Genomic DNA, 21,924 nt, shown 5'->3' on the forward strand with positions numbered 1-21,924 from the left:
ACATATTAAATTTAGCAAATGAAATCGATGTTAATACTAAAATTGGATTTATTTATGTAGCAACAATTCCTTTAATGAAAGTTTGGCAAAAATATGAATTAATACCCAAAATTTTTGAATTAATGCAATCGACAGAAGAATCCGAAAATTTTGTTCTTTTGTTTTTGAATTTTTTCATAAAAACTTTTCTTCAAAAGAATTCAATTTCACAAATTCCTGTTATGAATTCTTTTGATGAGTTTTATTCATTAATTTCATTTGTTTTTAATCGAATTTGGAATGATTTAAAAGAAGAACTTTATGAACTTGCAAAGAAATCATTAAAATCATTTATATCAAATCAAGATAATATTTCATATTTAGGTAAAACAAATACACCACAAACAATAATTGAAACAATAACAAATCTTCCGAATAATTCTTTTGTGTATTTTGTTGCTCTTAGAATTCTATTTCATTTTTCTAATCTTCGAAAATTATTTTTTGAAAAACTTAAAACGAATTCTGAAATAATTTCATTTAACTTATTAAAAGGAATATTTCGGAATTGTATTAATAATAGTCAACTTTGGATTAAATCTTATTTATTTTTTGATGAAAATTTCAGTAATTTTTGCTTATATAATACAAATGAAAAAAATGAATTGTTATCATTTACAAAAACTTTTATTAAATCATTTCCGACTGAAAATCCTTTTTATTCATATCAAAAACATCAATTTCATATTTGTAATTTTACGATTCAATTACTTTTAAATATGATATCGAAAGAAAATATGTTAATTGAAACAGAGAAATATTATACTTATCATTTTGATAAATTGATTCCGTTATCAGAATTCGATTTAAAGAATAAAAATGAATTCGCTATTATTATTGAACTTACGAATAAACTTTTACATTCGCCATTTCCGAATTTTGGTATAATGGAAATTTTTAATGATAATTCTTTGTTCGTATTATTCGATAAAATAATTTCTTTTCTTCCAGAAAACAATTTTTGTTATTTAGACGCAAATTTAATTTATCAAATTTTGCAATTAATTGAAATATTTTTAATTCACTTTCCAAATGTTATTAAAAACAGTGAAAAATTTTGGAATTTTTGTTTTTGTTTTACATATTATTCGATTGATTGTTATATAAAAGAAATCTTTTTAATTTTAACAAGTTTACTAAATAAAATGTTTGGCTTAATGAATGAAGTTGATATGTTTAGGAAACATTTTATTAAATTATTAAATGTTTGTATTTCAACAAACGAAGTAAATCTTTTCGTTATATCTTTCATTTTAAAGGAGTCTGAAATCGCAATTGATGTTTTCTCAAATATTGAGGAAGAAATTGGTAATGTGGAACAAAGAAATATATTCCATAACGCGTTCTTGGAATTGATACTTAATGTGAAATCAAATTCGAATAAAGAAAAAATGGAAATCTTCAAAAAGTTTCTTAATGAAATTAGAAACATCGATATAAGATTTAATAATTGAATATAAATATACATTTTAGCGTTATAATTTACTAAAACAATAATGTTCATATTTTTTACATTTTTAATTGGTGTATTACTTGGTTCTAAAATTCTGTGAATAAAATATTTTTTTATTTTGATATTTGTTACTACAAAAAATATTCTAATTTATACGACAAGTATTTTATTTGAAAAATACACCGCCGAATTAAAATCATTTAAAACAAATATATTTGAAAAATACAATGAGACAAATCTGATGCTGTAAGAATTCTGTTTATGATATATTATCATAAATTATGTACTAAAACATTAAAGTTTGATAATTAACGAAATAAAACAGGTTTTTAACTCTATAATATTTTATTTAATTTATCTTCGCTTGTATATACATGGTTTAAGCTTTATTTCAGTTGTAATATTTGTAGGATCACAAACTGTAAATTCAACACATACAAAATAATTCGTTAAATCCTTTTTGCTTGCCAAGTGGAATCCACGCTCCTCAACTGATTTAACAAAGGTGTCCAAGTCATCAATTCTAGAAGTAACTTCGATTATTAATAATCGACCACTTTTTTTGATGATTCGTCGAGCTTCCTGAATAAACTCCCCTAAGTTAGTGCCCATAAGAGAAAGCACAAAGACGACAACATCGACACTTTCGTTTTCAAGAGGAGTATGTGACATATCGCATTCTATTACTTTATCGTTTTTAGCTTTAAAATCAAAAGAATAAACTTTATTTGGTACGCTAGCGCTAATTTTTGCTTCACCACATCCCATGTCAGCAATGATTTCAGGTGGATGATGATTTGTTTGAATCCATTTTATAACATAATCAACAGGAACAATGGGCCATGTTGTTGCTTGGTTAGTAAACCCACGATGCATTATATCAAAATATTCTGGGTGTTCATCAAACATTTGTTTAGCTTTATCACTTGTAGTAGTGTATAATTTTTCATTAAGAATTCGAAACTTAGAGCCTTCTAGTCTTTCTTTTTCTGTTAATGTTGGTGGGCGTTTCTTTTGTTTTTTGAATTTGTTTTGTTTCATTTCCAAGACCAGCAAATTAGGGCACCCTAAAGCTCTATCTTCACTAAAACATAATGCAATACAAAGGGGAAATTAAAAAGCCAAAAACTATAAGAAATTATATCTCTTTCCCATCAAATATTTCTACTGATTCAAAAGAAATTAAAGGTTCTCCACCTTTAAGTCAATTAATTTCAAATTTCGAAATATCTAATAAAACTGAAGATGAATTATTTTCCATCCTGCAAAAAATTAATTGGAACCTTATATATTGTTCTGATTACGAAAATCAAAATGATTCTGAAAAAATTTTTTTGCCTATCAATGAAATTATCTTTTTAATTATATCTCCTGATGTTTCACTACGAAACAAAATAGAATGCATAGATATATTATATCATAGTATCTTACATGGTTCTATTGAATCTCATCCAGAAATTTACGAGAATATTTTTAAAGAACAATTTTTGGAAGCATTACTTAACAACCTTAATGATATGCAATCAAAGCTTAAAGAATCGACATTAAAACTTATCGGAAATATTATCCTTGAATCACAGATCTCTCTTGAATTTTATGTTAATCACGGGATATTAAACATAATTGAACAAAATCTATTTTCCACTTCTGGTTCATTTGCTTTCCAATGTTCATTACGCTATTTGCCAATTGATTTTATTGATTTCATAAATCATCAAATCCAAAAACTATTAACATTTACATCAGATGAAATTATTCATTGCACGGGGATGAATTGTTTATTCATATTATTTCAACGCCAAGATATCCAATATGAAGCAATTGATTTAACGACATTTTATAATGTTGTTCGAACATTTCTTTCACCTACTAATCCGAAACGCTTAACAAAAGCATTAAAAGTATGTAAATATTTAATGACACCTCCGAATATTTTGGATAAATTAATTGAATTTGCACAATATGAATTTTATGATTATAAGTGGCATATACATACTTTTGCTTGTTTAGTCCATTTTAGTGAATTTTGGAGAGGAAAAATACCAAATCAAACGATAATCGATTTAATTGATATTATTAAAACACATATTTTCGAAGTGAAAGAAATTGGAATTTTTTTTGTAGAAAAATATTATATCATAGATGAAAATTTAGAAAATAACGAAATAGTTTTTGACCTCTACACAGATTCTTTAATGTGTGATGGAGATTTACAAATAATTTGCTTAAAAGGAATGATCGAAATTGTTCAGTTTTATTTAACAAAATTTGGTGATTTGAGTACTTTACAGCAAAAGTTGGACGATGTTTATGATCCAGTTGTCAATATAACAACCACAGAAGATGCACCAGAAAATGTCATAGAATTATGTAACCATTATTTGTCTCTTTTAAGTGGTGAAAATTGATGGAAATAAATCTTCAATTGATTCCCTTAACAAATAATTGGATTGTTCATATTGTGGGAAAAAGCGTTCAAAGATATCATTTATGTCAAAGTGTTTCCCTTCTTCATTAAATAGCCATCTATCACCATGTTTTCTTTCGCAATCGTTCTGAAAACGAATTTGAAAGTTTTCGTCTCTGAATTCAAACAAACCGTTTTCTTCCAGATTAACCGTTTTATAACCGCCGTTAAACCGCCATCCACGAGTCAAAACGGATGAGAACATCATTGAAATTTTGAATGGTATGGACTGTATCGGCCCAAAATGGGTGTAAATAAAACAATATGAGTGAACATCAAGGACATCAGAATTAATGAGGAATGAAATTAAATGTTGAGTTTTAATCCAACCACTCTTTTTTGAACCACAAAAAAGTATAAAATCTTGAACAGTTTTTTCTGGATTCAAATTACTAAATCTTTCCCAATGAAGTAACATAGGAATTTCTTCTTCTTTTAGTGGAACTTCTGGCTGTATTGCGTTGTGTAATGAAATAATTGTGTCTTTTTTTTGTTTTGTAAATAAAGCACATTTTTCACTTTTTTGAAATTTAGTTTGTCTATATCCAGCACGTGTAAAGTAGCTCGTAAGGGAACGTTCCTTTACAGAAAAATGAGCAGATAACTTTCCAATATCAACTAAGTAATCATTATTTGGAAGTTTATATAATCCAAGATAATTACTTTTTTCTTCATTGCCTTTACACCATTCTGATAACACCTTTAATTTACCTTCAAAATCATGAATATTGCGAACATTAGGAATTTGCATCATCAGAAAAATTCATATGAAGTACGTTTAAAAATTCATCCAGATTATGAATCTAACTATTCTCACATCTCTAGCAATTTCTGCTTCTACAAACCCATCACCATTATTTTCAAGTACACTCAGGTATAATTATAATACATACATATTTAAAAATTTGTATCTTACAAATTTTTTTGGGAATGCATTCTTTGCAAATTCATTAAAAAAGCTTGATTTAAGCTATTCGTTTTTTAAACATTTTGTATCAACACCAATTCTTTTTGAATCGGTATCTCAATGCAGTCAAACAATTAATTATAATTACAACAATGTACATTTAACTGGTCCTTGTTTCAATCTTTATTCATGTACATTTATATCATGTTCTTGCTCATCAAGTGAAGTAAATCCATCTGGTGGCGCAATAAAAATTGTTGCTGATTCCTCATCACTAGAAAACACTTATTTCTCTGCCGAACTTTGCAACTTCACTGATTGCTCTTCTTTTCTTCATGGTGGTGCTCTTTATATTACATCCAACTCTGATGTGATTATAACTAAAACTAATTTCACATCATGTTTAACAAGGGTAAACACACAAGCTCCAACAACTAGTGAATCTTTAGGAGGTGCTATTTATTGTCAAACCTCAGGTTCTTTAAATTTAGAAGGATCCCATTTTTCAAATTGTCAAATAAGTACAACAGGAAAGGGTGGTGCTGTTTATTCTACTGTTTTAGAAATGAATATCAATTACACAAGCTTTCAACGTTGCACAATTAGTAATTTAACGGAATCATGTGGTGGGGCCGTTTATTTTAGCGGTTATTTACAAGGCGCTCAACGAACTCTTTCTCTTTACTCTGTTAAGTTTTCTGATTGTAAGGCTTCACAAGGATCTTCACTTTACGTTTCTGACTTTGATTTGATTATGAATTATGTAAGTATTAATCAAATTGATACTTCATCAATTTTATCTTTTTTTTACGTAAATTCATCTGTTGGAGCCCAAATGTTCATCAACAACATTGTTTTGTATAATGATTTAAGTACATACACCCAAAAAGTAATTCAATGTAGTCACACTGAATCAAGATACACAAACGCTTTTACCGCAACTCAAAGAGGAACAATATATTGCACAGCACTTGATGGAAATATAAATTTCTATCCAACACTGCCATTGAATACAGGTGCAATAATCTTACAGATGCTTGAAATGGCACCTGCGTTTCCAATTCTGGTGGACCCAACATCGAGTTCTCAGCCTCAACCATTGACTTCTACACCAACAGCTCAAACTCCTCCACCCCAAACATCTCAATCTTCTACAAACTCAACACAGCCAGAATCCACAGGCCTTTCGGATGCTGCAATTGCTGTTATTGTAGTTTTTTGTATTTTGATAATAGCAATAATTATTGTTGTAATTGTGATTTTACTTAGGAGAGGTTGTTGGAATAATGGTGATATAGAATTGTCTGATCTCGGGCATCAATCAAAACCTGTAAAGAAAACATATTTTTAATAAAAGTTCATGTGTGTTATTTTGGGGCGCCCCGTTTTTGCGGCTATTTGAAATGAATGAATATGAAAAATTGGTTCATTCCTTGATAAATGCACCAATGACATCCGGCTTCAGAACTACTGGATTAAAAAGCATGTGTATTTCTCATTTTGCTGAGTCTTTCTTTGGAGGAGTGATAACAATCCCTTCAATTATTGTTGCAGGAACAAAAGGCAAAGGATCCACATGTGCTGTTGCCGAATCAGTTTTACGTGAAAGTGGACTAAGGACTGGATTATTCACGTCTCCACATCTTGTTACGCCAAGAGAAAGAATTTGGATTAATGGAAGCCCAATAAGTGAAGAACTTTATTTGCAAACGTACAAAATGCTCATTGAAAAACTGGAAAAATTGAATTTGTCAAAACCTCCTTTTTTTGCACTTCACACTTTTCTTGCTGGACTTTTATTCAACACTAAAAACATTGATTGTGCAGTCATTGAATGCGGCATTGGCGGGCGATTTGATTGGACAAAAATATTTCAGCCCACTGTTGCAGGGATAACACATCTGGAATTTGATCATACCAAAATTCTTGGTTCCACACCATTTTCCATTTCATGGAATAAATTTGGGATTTTTACAAAATCTTCGAAAAATTTCTCAGTTCCACAATCATTGCATTTTCAAAATTCTCTCAACATATTATCCAAACAAACAGGAATTAAATTTACGACTATTCCACCAAATTGGCATCATAAAACTGGTATAACAGGTCCATGTGCTAATGAAAACACTACTCTTGGTGTAGTTCTTGCAAAAGAATTATGTAAATCTATGAATTACAAAAAGTTTGAACCTATAAAAGGTGCTGAAAATGCAAAAATATTCGGAAGGTTTCAAGAATATGACAAAGATGGAATCAAATGGTTACTTGATGGCGCACATACAACAGATAGTATAACCAAATGTAATCAGTGGTATGAAACAAAAAAGAGTCCAAATGACGTTTTATTATGTGCAACAACTAAAGAAAGAAATCCAAATGAATTACTGAAAATATTACTCAAAAGAAAATGGAAACAAATTATTTATGTAGAACGCTATAATAAAAATTTTAAAATGAAAAATAATTGTTATAACGCAAAAACTCTAAAAGAAGCTATCGAAAAAGCAATGCAAATGAACCCCACGTCAATATTGGTGACTGGAAGCCTCCATTTGGTTGGAGACGTAATGAAAGAAATAAAATGTTTCCCATTTTAAGTATATTATTATATAATGCTCCATTTGGTGTTCTATGGAAAATAATAAATAAATAAAAATAGAAAAAAAAATTCTTAAAAGTAAAATTAGAATAGAGCTTGTTATTTTTTGATGTGTTTTCACAAAAGATAATTACAAATTAAATTTGATATATTAAAAAAAAATTTAGAGTATATATATAGAAAAAAATCATTATATTACCATATTTTTCAATTACATCAAAGAGTTGTAAATTGTTAAAATATTTTTAAAGATATCTTTGATTTAATTGAAGTTTGTTTTTTTTTGATATTTTTAGTAAATTAATTTAAAACATTTGAAATAATGTTAAAAAAGTGTTCCTTAACAATTGTGGAATAATAAGTGCTGTATTAATGAATATTAATACATATACACACACATATATATATTTAAATTTGAAATTAATACATCACATTTACAATTTTATTAAGAGCAATATTGATTAAATAACATGTTGTTTTCCCTTAATCAATATAACAATCATCATCATTTTATAATATTTTATTTCTTATTAATTATAAATTATACCAATTACAAAAACAATTGCCTTTACAAGAATTATTATTTAATCGAAAACTTTGCTATATATTGCTATATATTTTTTATATCTTTCTTAAATGTTTATTTTTACAAAATATCATATTCACCTAATAGAAATGATATTCACTCAAAAACTTTACAATAAAAAAATTATATTTAAACCAATTTACTTAATTTGTAGCAGACACAATATAAGACAAATAATAATTCAGCGAAGGCAGCGCTTCCACAATAGCGCTATGAGCTTCATCTGACGTCTGACTTTTAATTTGTTCGCTCAATTCCTGTGTTGCCTTAAACATTTGCTTTATCACCTCTTTCTTATTTACCACGATATCCGACAACTCTTGTTGCAGCTGTTCTTGTAGCTGTGCGTTTTGTTTCTTTGCCACTTCGACTTTACTTTTAAGTTGCTGTGGGTTGTCTAAGTATTCCTTTAAAGCCTCCAAATATGCGTTAACTTGTTCGCAATCTTTTTCTGCGTCGCTTAAATACTTTTTCCAATTATCCAAATCTTCTTGTAACGCAGCGACTTTTGCGAATTTTTTGGTTAATTTTTTACTTAAATGATTCACAACTTCGATATATCTGAGTTGATTCTTTTCAATTTTTGTGATTTTCTCATTTAATAATTGCGATTCACATAATAATCGCTGATATTCACGTAATTGCATCCCATAATATAACGTTAATGCATATCCTCTTTCCTTAGCTTTTAATGTCTCCGAAAATTCTTCAAATGTCGAAAAATTCGATGTGTCAATGTTCGGAAGTTTCGTTATATCATATTTACATTGCGTTTCAAGTCGTTTAAGTTGTGACTTATATATTTCGATTTCCATTTCTCGTTCTGCTTTTAATGTTTCCATTCTTTTCGAGTCTTGTTTTTCCTTAAGGGATAACATCATTGATAATGTTCGTACTTTAGGCTTAGCTAATATCGATTCGACTTTAATTGCTGATGGTAAATTATTTATAATATCTTTGGTATTCGCTGAGAGTTGTAATCGAACTTGTTTTGTTTGCGTTTGTATTTGATTTCGTCGTTCTTCACTAAACATATTAACAACGTCATCAATTTCTTTCGTTCGTTTTTTGTCTTTAGAATATTGTTCAAGTGCTTCGCATTGCGTTTTTAATGTTAATGATTGTTCATGAAGTTCTTGTAATGTTTTTTCGTCTTGAATCGATTGCTCAGTATAAACCCGTTGCTTTAATCGTAACTTGTTAAATAATATGTCAAGACCAGCAAAAGGTGATCGTTCTTTGGCTAATGTTAATGTGTTAGAGATTTCACAGAGACCAAATGTGCTGCGATAAATCGGGTACTCTGATTCGAATATCATAGTTTGTTCCCAACGATCTTTAGAATATTTCCAAATGTCATTAAGTGGAAAACCTTTGTCGTTAAAGCCGCCGGCTATGAATAAATCGCCTTTCTCGGCCCATGAGATATGACAATCACGTGCTGGTGGAAATGCGGGATGATTTATCCATCGAGGTTGACTATCAAAGATTGAATGATCCATCTCCCAAAGGTCATTAAGCTTGTTACTGTTCATGCCTGTGCCTCCAAATACCCAAATTGTGTTTTGCATGGTAATCATCGTGGAAAAATATCGTGGACATGGCCATCCTTTACCATGCTCAATGTTTTCATATGTATAGCCTGTGCTATTAAGTGTGATGATGATTAAAGAATGACAAACTTCAATACCACGGATTCCGCCAAATATATAAAGAACAGATTTTGGATTTTGTGGTGAAAAAGCAACAGAATGCCCATAACGGCGTTTAATGGGAGTATCTGACATGTTTTCGAGAAGCGTCCATTCATTTGCTTTAACATTAAATTTCCAGATTTCAAATTCATTAATTGTTTCGCTGTCACCACCAAGAAGGAGAAAATGTGATTTTCCACTTGGAATGCAGGCATACTTATATCTGTTTGTCGGAACATCACCATTTGTTTCAACTGGTGAAAATTCTGAATCAAGAGTTGCAGAAAATAAACTGAGATAACCATCAGAACCATCGATGATTTTGTATATTTTTTCGCCGACTTGAATTATTCCTTCGTTGAGTAAACAGTTGTTCTTTGTCATTTCGTTATTTAAACGAAAAACGGTTTTTCGACCCCCCTCATTTTACAAAGCACCTTTAGATATTTTTAGTGTTTAATTATTTATTAAAAGACAGACAATTGAGCAAAACGAACTTGTATATTTTAATCTAATAGAAAATATATGATCCAAAAGTAGTAAAGGAATAACAATGAGAAATGATATATTTGTTTCAATAATTTACGACTCATTATTATATTATCCGAAACATCACCTTGCTAATTAGTTAACACATTGATACGCCTAATGAAAAATTCAAAAATTACTTCAATTAATTATATGACAAAAAATTTTATATTAGCATAGTCATGTATTTATATTGAACATAGAGTGGCACTAAAATTTTAACAATGAAAATATTAAAATTACTTACATTATTTATTTTTATAGTAATTGCAACAGAATTTAAAGCAATTCATTAATATTTACAAAAATATTTAAACCATCTAAAGTTTTTTAATTTAATTACCATTTTGTAATCGAACTAACCTATTGATGAAATATAAAAATCAACAATTTTATATTGTTCTAATTTACCTAGTAGGTGAATTCGCAACCTTTTAAAATTTATTGTGCGGCAATTCACAAACTGTATTTGACGATATTATAAAAAACTTTATAACCAACCTAAAATTGAATGATATTCTGAATAATTCACAAATTTTTTTTATCGTATAAACTTTTTAAACAAAAAACGAACACAACAACATTCAAATTTCGAAATAAACCACAGAAAACAAAAAATCAAAAATTTTTCAAACGTTTTCAAAAAGGCGACCATCTGAAAGTGACAATTGCAATCGATAGAAACTTTTTAAATGCTTTCTTCAGCGTTCAAACCGCCATGATAGCATTAGCCTCATTCAAATAGAAATTTGTCACTTCACCGTTTAAATGCTTTCTTCTTTTTCGAGAAGAATCTCAATGTCCATAGACAGTAGCACAAATGGGATTTTTATTGATCCCTCCAAGTGCATTGGATGTTCCCAATGTGTTAAAGCTTGCACCAATGTTGCTGGACAAAGCATACTCAAGTTATACAATGTTAATGGAAAGAAAGTTGTAGGAACTGTATCAGGAAAACTACTACAAGATACACATTGCATTAAATGTGGTCAATGTACTCTTGTTTGCCCAACAGCAGCTATTCGAGAAAAAGATTCAATAGAAGAGATGGAATCAATTTTCAAGAATCCACAAGGCAGGGTAACCATTTGTCAAACAGCTCCAGCTATTCGTATTAGTCTTAGTGATGCACTTGGTTTACCATTTGGAACAATTAGTACCGGAAAAATGGTTACTGCAATGAAGCGCCTTGGGTTCCAATATGTGTTTGACACAAACTATGGCGCAGATCAAACAATTGTTGAAGAAGCTGCAGAATTTGTTAATCGACTTACAAAAGGAACAGGACCACTTCCAATGCTTACATCCTGTTGCCCTGCATGGGTTAACTATGTCGAACAAAGTGCTCCAGAATTCATTCCAAATCTTTCTACATGTAGATCTCCAGCTGGAATGCTCAGTTCTGCTATCATTAATGACTTTGTAAAGAATAAAGGTCTTCCACGAAAGAGCGTTGTTAATGTTGCCATAATGCCATGTACAGCCAAGAAAGATGAAATACGTCGTCCACAATTAAATGGCGAAACAGACATTGTTCTTACAACACGCGAAATCATGAAAATGATCAAGAAGCATAAGATTGATTTCAAGAATCTTCCTGATACTCCATTTGATGATCCATATTCAGAATGCACAGGAGCTGGCGCTATTTTCTGTGCATCTGGTGGTGTTATGGAAGCGGCAATTCGTTCTGCTTATAAATATGCAACCAAGACTGAAATGCCAGATGTTCATGTGAAATCTGTCAGAGGTTTTGAGAATGGCATTAAGATTAGTCCTGTTAACATCAATGGTGAAGAAGTCGGCGTTGCGGTGGCACAAGGAATCCTTAACGCAATGAAATTGTTAGAAAAAGTTAAATCGAAATCACCTGACGTGGCGAACGTTAAGTTCATTGAAGTTATGGCGTGCCCCGGCGGTTGTATCTGTGGCGGTGGTTCAACACGAGCTAAGACTAAGAAACAAATTGGAAGTCGCGTTGAAGCTGTTTATAAGATTGATGAGTCGTTAACTGGCAAATGTTCTCATCAAAACCGACAAATTAAGGAATTATATCAAAGAATGAACTTAGGAGAGCCGGGCAGTCATGAAGCACACAAATATTTACATACACATTTTACTGATAGGTCTATGAACGTAGTCTAAAACTTCATAATGAAACATTTTTTTTTGCATCACTTAATTTTGTGGGGAATTGAATTCAAATTCAAAATTGTGTCAGATAATTTTAGTAATTCAATTTTCTATGTCATTGTTGAAAACCAAAAAATGAATTTTTTGTAATAAATAATTTAAATATTTAATTATAATTTATTTTTAATATAAAAATTAAAATGTTTATTATAGTAACAAATCCAATAAATCAAATTATTGGTTTTATTGCAATGTATTCATATTCGAAAAATTAAATCCCAGCAGATCAAAAAAGTGCCAGCTCATGCTTGACAAAACCCAAAACACTGAAGAGCTTCTTACCCCAGATAAAATATGTATTAGGTTATTGTCAACAATGTTTACATGTAAAAAGCAAATTCTTACACTTTTTCAGGATGTTGATCTAAATTCAATTCCATATAGTTCAAAACAAGAGATCAGTATTATTTCCAAAGAAATCAATAAAGACAACTATCTTTCTGTTCTAAGAGAACATAAATATTCATTTCCATTTCAACCTAAAAAAATAAATTCGTTAGATTATAATCAAACTCCTGCTTTTTATAATTGTATCTACTTATTAAATTCTTGGATTGCGTGGAATCTACAATACAAAAAAAATGAAGCTATTGAATATATTCCACTTTTGTTAAATGCATTTATTATTGCCTGCACACAAATTAATGATACTAATTCAAAAGATACACGCGATACAAAAAATTTAAAAGAAACAAGAGCTTTATATCAAATGATTATTTCAGCTTTTGTATCAGTTTTCTCCGAAATTTTAAAAAATCCAACTGAAACCATTCCATTTTCCGAACTATTAAGTCCACTGACAGCCTTTTATCTTAACAATTCGACACTTCCTAATTCCACTTTCAATATTTTTATTCAATTCTTTAATCAGTTTTTAGCTAATTCCAAAGAAATCATTATTGAACAAGAAAACATCATAAAAAAGATAGAAGAAAATTATAAATCAGATGTAGAACATCTTAATATAGATCAAAATTATCAAGATGCAAAAAATGCTATTAATGATCAACAGCAAAGATTTGTATCATTTATTCTATCATTGATTCAAATATTAGAACATTCACAAAATGAATCAATGAATCATTCGACTTATAATTTACCAGAAAAATTTATTGATGAAGTACTTAAAATAATTACTGATATATTAAGTAGACGTGATATTATTGCAGATTCGACATATCAATCGAAAGAAATGATACAATTTTTCCAACTTTTATCCGATCAAATTAAATCAGATGCATTAGATCCGCCATTATTTGAAATGATTATATATTATTTATTTAATTCATGTTCTATGACGAAATTTTTAAGTTTTGAATCAAACAATGAACCAATTGAATTAGATATTGATTATAAAATCGAAGATTATTTCTATATTGGAAATAAGAATTATCAATTTGATAATGAAAGTAAAAGTATACAAATTCCAACAAAAAAGAAATTCAAAGAATTATTTTCAGAGAAAATATATGATGAATTAAGGAAAGTTAAAGAAGTTATATTAAAAAATATTGAAAATGTTGCATCATTATTTTCTACATCATTATCACAAATTAATTTGTTGAAATTTGATAAAAATGATTCTGTATATGATATATTAGCGATTATCTTATATTTTATTAAAGTCATTAAAAAAAAATATCCAAATATTAACTTCCGATTCGATTTAATATGTAATGATTTTATCTTTGATCCTAAATTTACAATTTTTGATAAAAATGATGAAGAAAATTTTAAATATTTAAATACATTACGATATTATTCATTAAATATTGTATTAAGAGATCAACCATTTTTTATTATGAAAGTATTAAATGATATGACTAAATATCCATATTTATATATTGAAACTGTACAACGATTATTTACGATTGATAATGATTTAATATCAACAAGACTTGAAAATATAACTTTAGGATTATTAACAACAATGATTTTATATCGGAAATGTGATCTTGAAATAATTAATATTGCACAAAAAACAATTTTAAGTTTTTTAGTTGAAGTCATTTTTAAGTTTGAAGATCAATCATTTTTATTTAATGATAAATTAATTGATTTATTTTTAATGTTATTATATGAAAGAGATATTCGTAAAGAAATATTACCACATTTAACATATATTTTACGAAGTTATGATATTGGAAATGAATCGACACAAAAGAAATTCATAAATTATATTCAAGATTTAATCATTTCTTCATGTAAAGAACCAAAAGAAATATCAAATGATATCATTTTAGACATTTTAATCACATTTAATAATTCTTTATTATATAAAAAGATTTTTTTTATGAAACAATTAATTCCAACATTTTGTAAAAATATATTAGAATTAAAATTATCGGAAGATGTATTAATGAATTTAGTTACATTTATTGCATGTAATTCTACTGATCATACTATTATTGGAACTGAGTTAATTTCAGTTGAAACAGCAATTATGGAAATGTATAAAGATAATCCTAAAAGTAAAGTGATGGAGAAATTAATTGAAGTTTTAGCAGGACAAGGATTATCAGTTACATTACCAAATTTTATTATATATCAACCACAAGTATTATGTTCTTTTTCACGAATATTTATTAATTCTAAATCATTTAATGAAGCATTTGATTTCATTTCTAATTTATGTAAATTTTCAACAGATAATTGTATTAAATGTCATGAAGGTGAACTTGATTTGTTTATAGTTGATAGAATTGATGAATGGAGACAATTAGAAGAAATTGATTCTGAAATCACTAATAAAGTTGAAAAATTCTTGAAAATTTATGTACAAATTTCTTCTGTTGTATCATCAGTTGCATCTGTACAAAGATTTGTCTCTTTATTATGTCCAATTAAACTTAATTTTTTAAGTCCTTTTCATGAATTAATATTAAAATCATTTAATTCAATATTAATTAATTCACGTAATATTCCTTCAGCTTCAATTCCTTTATTACCAAAACGTTCAATCGAAATTAAAGGTATAACAAATAATTCGATAATTGATGGATTTAGTTTTTCATTTTGGTTATATTTAACCCAAAATGATTCAAACTTTAAACATAATATTTTATATATGAATGATAATCAAAAAAATTCATTTTCTATTTCAATATTTGGAGTAGTATTACATGTACAAGTTGAAACAAGTAAAGATTCATTCTTTGGTAATTTTGATTTACAAAGCATTAAAAAAGTTTGGAGTTTTATAACTATAACTTATAAACAAAATGGCTCTAATAGTATCGTTAGTGTATATATTAATGGAACAATACTTAAGAAAGTAACTAAATTTAGTGGTTTTATACCATCTAATTCTATCCAATGTTTTATGAATTCTCCATTTCCTGATTCTAAATTACCTGAATCACCACCAAATATTGGAGTATTTATATTAAGTGAACAATTAATTGATGATGAAATTTCTTCATTTTATGATTATGGACCTCGACCTTCATTAACATCTATAAAGAAGAATATTATATTTGCTTATGAGCCTCAAGATATTGGTGATCATTTAGCGTTTCGACCATTATTTCATGATGAATCAATTACAATTCAACATAATAATATAGTCACAAAGAAAGGAAGTTCATTTTATGATTTATTACTTAACTTTTGTAAGTTAAATATAATATTACCAATTTTTGGACAATTTGATACACCTTTAATTGATGGGAAATTATTAACTTTTTTACCTGATTATTCAATACAATTATTAAATAATTTATTTTCATTAAGTGAAAAACCTCAAATAGCATTTTATAATATTGATGGATTTGCAATGATATCATTTTTATTAAGTGAATCAGGTAAATCATCAATTAATTTTAATCTTTATTCACATTTTTTTAATTTAATGGATGTGATTATAATAAATTCATTACAATTACAATTAATTGATAATATTTTAATGAATATTGATTTATGGATGTTAGCTGATTCTAAGTCACATATTAAAATATTAAAACATTGGTCTCGAACATTATTTCCTTCATATAATAATTTGATAATCAAAAATAAAACATTTCAATGGTTTTTATATATAATTTATAATTATTATAATAAAAACTTTATCATTAATAATAATAAAGTTGACTTAAATATTAATGAATGTAGGAAATATTTAATCGAAATATTAATATCAATAACACATATTAATTTTACTAATGAAGATTTCATTGCATTAATTCAATATATATTAATTGATGTCGATAAAGATGTTAAAGAAATTGATATTGATCAAAAAATTGATTTATTAAAATTTTTAGAAAATTTATTAGTGAATAAGATAATTATTAATTATCATGACTTTGGTGGATATTTTCATTTATTATGTCATTTAACAAGAATTCCGGATGAAAAAATTACATATCAATTAATACGATGTTTTATAATAGCAAAAAGTTTAGATTATAATATCATATTTCATATATCATATTATTTAGATATAATAATTAAATATACAACTGATATTTCATTAACATTAATTCATTTCGAATCATTAATTGAAATGATGAATAAAGATATGCCACATTTATTACCTATATTATCTTATATAGCTATTAAGCAAGGTATTGAATCGATTTTATTTTTAATCAGAAAAGCTGAAAAGAAACAAAGTTATTTTATCAAGAATTCATCAGTAATATATCCAGTAATGATGTTATATCAAATTAATCATGAAAATCAAAAAGAAGTTATCGAATTTTTAATAAGTGCATTTTATTCTAATTGGCAAGATTTATATTATGCTATTTGTATAATAGGTAAAGTCATGTCAATAGATACTGAACAAATTCAACATCAAGTTTTAATAAGAATGTGTCAATGTAAAGAAATTCCACGATTTTCTTGGGTAATATTAATACGAATGTTACAACAATTTATATTCTTTAGACCTTCAGAAACTTACATACCAAAGATAATTAATGTATATAAATTTAAAAGTCCTTTTGGTATATATGAAAATGATTATATGAATAATAATGAAGAATTTAATGATAATATATCTTTCGATAATGTCGAACTTTCACCACGAAGTTCAAACTTTAGTTTCGATTCAAGTAATTCTTCATTCCAAAATTCTTCTTCATTTTCATTTGATAAGAATAATTTTCATCCTTTAACTTTTGATTTAAAGGATTTCCAAAGAAATAGTGTATTAATATCATCAGAAGAAACTTTTATTGATCAAAGTATACCTGAAATTGAAACATCTATTAATGAAGAAAATTATAATACAAAATTCGAAATTGAAACACTTGATAAAAAATTAGAAGATTTATTAAATTGTCAAACTTTATATATCTTTAGCTTACGAATTACTGATGATAATATTTGGTTAGATTTAGATTTAGCTAAACATACAATTCGATTAATATTTAAATATAAGTTACAACAATATTCTGATTTATCTTATTGTTTAGCAGCATTTATATGGAAAGCAGATCCGAAATATATGAAAGATCATTCGAAAAATTTGAATTATTTTAAAGATTTTGGACAAATTAATGCAAAACATTTTTATTATAAATATACAAAATCAAAACATTATAATGCATTAAATGCATTTGATTTTATTCAATCATTTGCTAAAAATGTTGACGTTTTATTAATCGATGATTATAAGAAATTTTTGCAGTCGATTATAAAGAAAAATGCTTTACCTGATTATCCAATTAATTTAATACAAGAATTAAGAAATAATATAAACATTCGTAATCAAATCTCAATCCAAAACTCTAAAAAGAATATACGTAAATGGAATCATTTATCAAGTTTATTAACTATCGATAGAGCTCCATGGAATAAATTATTAGAAAAGAAGAAATTCGGTTACGTTCGATATAATTCATATTGTTCATCATTTTGTCCATTTAAAATTATTAAGAAATATCAACTCGATAAACATTTAAGTGCTTCATTACTGAGAGATTGTGGTGATTCTCGATTAACAGCACAACAATTAATTGAAATACAAAATAATTCACCGAAGGAAACACCTTTAGCGATATTATTTTCAAGAAATAAAAACAATAACAAAGAAGAAAATGAAGAAAATGATGAAAAACTTAATAATTTAGAAGGAAATCAATTTTTAGAATGTGAAATAGTAAAAATTAAAAAGAATATTCCCGGAATCATACAATTTGGTAAAGATAAATTAATTATCTGTTATAATGGTCATGCAAAAATTATCCCATCATCAGATATTGATTATGTATTATATCGAACTCATTATCATAAATGGCAAGGATTCGAAATATTTACCAAAACGAATGACTCGATATATATACGTTTTCAAGGCAATAAATTTAGAACAATTACACAACAAATTAATAAGATGAAAAACATTAATCAATTACATTTACAACAATATATGTTTCCACGATTTTTTGATGAACAAAATTTAACATATAAATGGGTACATGGGAAAATATCAAATTTCGAATATTTAATGTATATTAATATATTTAGTGGACGTTCTTTTAATGATGCATCACAATATCCAATCTTTCCTTGGGTATTAAGTGATTATACATCGACTGAATTAGATTTAAATAACCCGAAAATTTATAGAGATTTATCAAAACCTATAGGTGCTATTAATCCTGAAAGATTAAATGAATTAAAAGAAAAAGCATACGAATTACAAAAAATTGGAGGTGAACCATTTCTATATTCTTGTGGTCCTGTAAACCCTTTAACAGTATATCTATGGTTAATTCGACTTGAGCCTTTTACAACTCAACATATTAAAATACAAAGTGGAAGATTCGATCATGCGGCAAGATTATTTAGATCGTTTAAGGATTCATTCGATTTCGTAACTTCGAATATTAATGATTATAGAGAACTAATTCCAGAATTTTATTTCGAGCCTGAAGTTTTAATAAATATTAATTCATTCGATTTAGGAAGAACTGAAGAAGGGAATGTAGAAAATGTTTTATTACCTCCTTGGGCTGGTGATCCTTCAGTAGCACCCGAAAACTTTATATATATACATCGAAAGGCGTTAGAATCAGATTATGTCTCTCAAAATATTAACAATTGGATTGATTTACTTTGGGGATATAAGCAAAAACCGCCGGAGTCCGTTAAGGCAGATAACGTTTACAAGTCAGAAATGTACGAGACCGTTTGGGAAAAACCGCTCGACGATACACCTCAAGAAGGAATTGAAAGTCTATTAGAAAATGTGGGACAAATTCCTCCACAATTATTCTTTGGGAAACCACATCCAAAAAGAGATCCTAATTACAAACAAAATGTTTCATTAATTAATGAACAAGTGAATATTACTTATAACGATTGTGCGGAGGTTTGTTCGGTTAACGTATTGAAAAAAGAGACAAAATTCCAAATTTCGGTTTTGGAGGTTAACGGTTTGTTTAGGACAGTAACGGTCGACTCATCGGTGTTTAAAAATTTTAACCAAATTCATGTAAATACACAAAAATCACCAATGAAACTTAAGTCAAGTAATGCTGACAATGTATGCTCTCTTTTTGATAAGCAATGTCAAGTGTTTTCAAAAGGTTCTGCTGATTTAGATATTCCACCAATTATTACTGAAAATAATAACGTAATTTATATCGATAACAATCATACTGATGTGATTATAAAGCAAAATGAAAGTATTAGGGATGTTATATCTTCATTATTAGATATTGTAACAATATCATATCATGAAAAATGGTTTGCAATATCAGCGAAAGATGCTGCGGTAGCAGTATACAAGAATGGCGTGTATAGTTATTCGGTTTCTTCGTTCAGAGAATCAATTCAATGCGTTTCATTATCAACAATTTTCGATGCACTAATTTGTGGAACGAGAGATAACTCACTTCTGTTTTGCCAGCTAAGTAAGCCAAATATATTCGAAACCAGAGAACTTGATGGAAGTCCATCGCTAATGTGCATTACGCAATCATTCGGATTTGTCGTCGTCCAAATCATGATTTATAGGACAGAAGTTGAACACCGACTGAATTTGTTCAATATCAACGGGAAACTTCTTAAAACGAAAGAAGTGAAGTCAAGAATTGTATCGATGACAACATTCAAAAGATTATACGATGGAATCGATTTCGTTGTCTTCGCTGACGAGGATGGATTTGTTTATTTGTTTGAGGCGTTCGACCTGGAAATTGGCAAACCAATTAATGAGACAAAATTAGATTCAGAAGTAATCGATCTGAGAGTATTCGTTGAGGAATCATTGATCTTCGCTTTTTGTAAGAACGGGAAAATTGTTATTTTCCCAATTAAATATTCTGAATAAGACACATTTTTATTATTTGTAAAAATGATTTAAAATTTTCTTTTATAATTGAGAAATTGAAGCTTTAGAATTAGAATTGCATCAAATTTCAACAAAATTTTTATTTGCATTCTTCAATAAAAAAAAATGTTAATAACAATATATTTAGTTGAATAAGTAGAGTTGGAAATAGAGAAAATATTTGTGATATCTGAAAAATCACTTATTCTACCTACATTGCTAATATTGCTTGAGCTCAAGCATAAGTTGCTTGAAACATATTTTCATAAAATTTTATTTAACATTCTATTAATTCCTTTTTGTTTAAGAAGTAGTTAAACTAATTCTTTCTGATCTTTTTCAGATGCCATAATAAGTGATTTTTTGGATAATTGATTTCGATATTTTACTTTGAAATATAAAATGATTTGAATAAATTCTAAATAAAACAAATGAAGATATTTATTTTTGGCATTAGTATTAATTCTATTTCGTTCACGAAGAGATTTAACTATTTCTGTATAACCATCACAGGATGCCCACATAAGTACTGTTCGAGATATTTTAAATAATTTTTAAATATTATTTTTGAATTAAAAATTATTATCGAAATAAATATGAAACAGCAATTATGATGCATCTATAAATGTTAAATGATTTTGTTCACATGCTTGAATAATTTCAAGATTTCCACATGCAATTGCATAAATACAAAATAAATCGAATTGTTTATCATTATTGAATTAAATGTATATGGAAAGTTTGAATCGAATAATTTCATTGTTTGTTCAATTATTAAGTTAATGTTTTCATCGTTTTTTTGCTACAGACAGACATTGCCAATTTTAGTAGCTGACTGAGTCAGTCTAATAGTTTTATATAAAACTATTATTTTTATAATAATTAGTTGAAATATTAAATTAATGTTTTTCTAGTGATAGAAGACCTAAAATCATTATCATACCATTGATTCAGATTTTCCGAAAATAAATTGATGGTAATCATTTTACAACAATATTCAAAAACAGATGCAAATCAACGATAAGAAATCAAGTTGTGTTCATTTTGCCACATTTTTATCGCCCATTCATTCAATTTTTCAGAGCTCTGGCAGTGTGTTGTCAAAATGTATAAACGCATATAATGCGATTTTCGAAACACCAATAGATAAACACAGGCATGTCCAGCTTTTTTGTTA

General features: G+C 27.7%; 5 protein-coding genes across 5 annotated transcripts; 3 read left to right on the plus strand and 2 right to left on the minus strand.

The window, feature by feature from the left end:
* Window positions 1-1,846: 1,846 nt before the first annotated feature.
* GO595_001504 (ribosomal RNA-processing protein 8) lies at window positions 1,847-2,533 on the minus strand (the record flags this gene model as incomplete). The annotated part of the gene is made up of 1 exon (XM_067914310.1): window positions 1,847-2,533. One exon carries the CDS (start codon window positions 2,531-2,533, stop codon window positions 1,847-1,849), a length of 687 nt encoding a protein of 228 aa, XP_067778294.1.
* A 3,168-nt stretch (window positions 2,534-5,701) lies between these two features.
* On the plus strand, window positions 5,702-6,217 carry GO595_001505 (uncharacterized protein; the record flags this gene model as incomplete). The annotated part of the gene is made up of 1 exon (XM_067914311.1): window positions 5,702-6,217. The coding sequence occupies one exon, from the start codon at window positions 5,702-5,704 to the stop codon at window positions 6,215-6,217; it is 516 nt and encodes a 171-aa protein (XP_067778295.1).
* A 1,977-nt stretch (window positions 6,218-8,194) lies between these two features.
* On the minus strand, window positions 8,195-10,129 carry GO595_001506 (leucine-zipper-like transcriptional regulator 1-like; the record flags this gene model as incomplete). The annotated part of the gene is made up of 1 exon (XM_067914312.1): window positions 8,195-10,129. The coding sequence occupies one exon, from the start codon at window positions 10,127-10,129 to the stop codon at window positions 8,195-8,197; it is 1,935 nt and encodes a 644-aa protein (XP_067778296.1).
* Window positions 10,130-11,041: 912 nt separating this feature from the next.
* On the plus strand, window positions 11,042-12,418 carry GO595_001507 (iron hydrogenase; the record flags this gene model as incomplete). The annotated part of the gene is made up of 1 exon (XM_067914313.1): window positions 11,042-12,418. One exon carries the CDS (start codon window positions 11,042-11,044, stop codon window positions 12,416-12,418), a length of 1,377 nt encoding a protein of 458 aa, XP_067778297.1.
* A 6,499-nt stretch (window positions 12,419-18,917) lies between these two features.
* GO595_001508 (Beige/BEACH domain containing protein) lies at window positions 18,918-20,747 on the plus strand (the record flags this gene model as incomplete). Its single annotated transcript, XM_067914315.1, has 1 exon — window positions 18,918-20,747. The coding sequence occupies one exon, from the start codon at window positions 18,918-18,920 to the stop codon at window positions 20,745-20,747; it is 1,830 nt and encodes a 609-aa protein (XP_067778298.1).
* Window positions 20,748-21,924: the final 1,177 nt, after the last annotated feature.

This window comes from Histomonas meleagridis (genome assembly GCF_020186115.1).
Source record: "Histomonas meleagridis strain 2922-C6/04-10x chromosome Unknown contig_145, whole genome shotgun sequence".
Classification (NCBI taxonomy): domain Eukaryota; phylum Parabasalia; order Tritrichomonadida; family Dientamoebidae; genus Histomonas; species Histomonas meleagridis.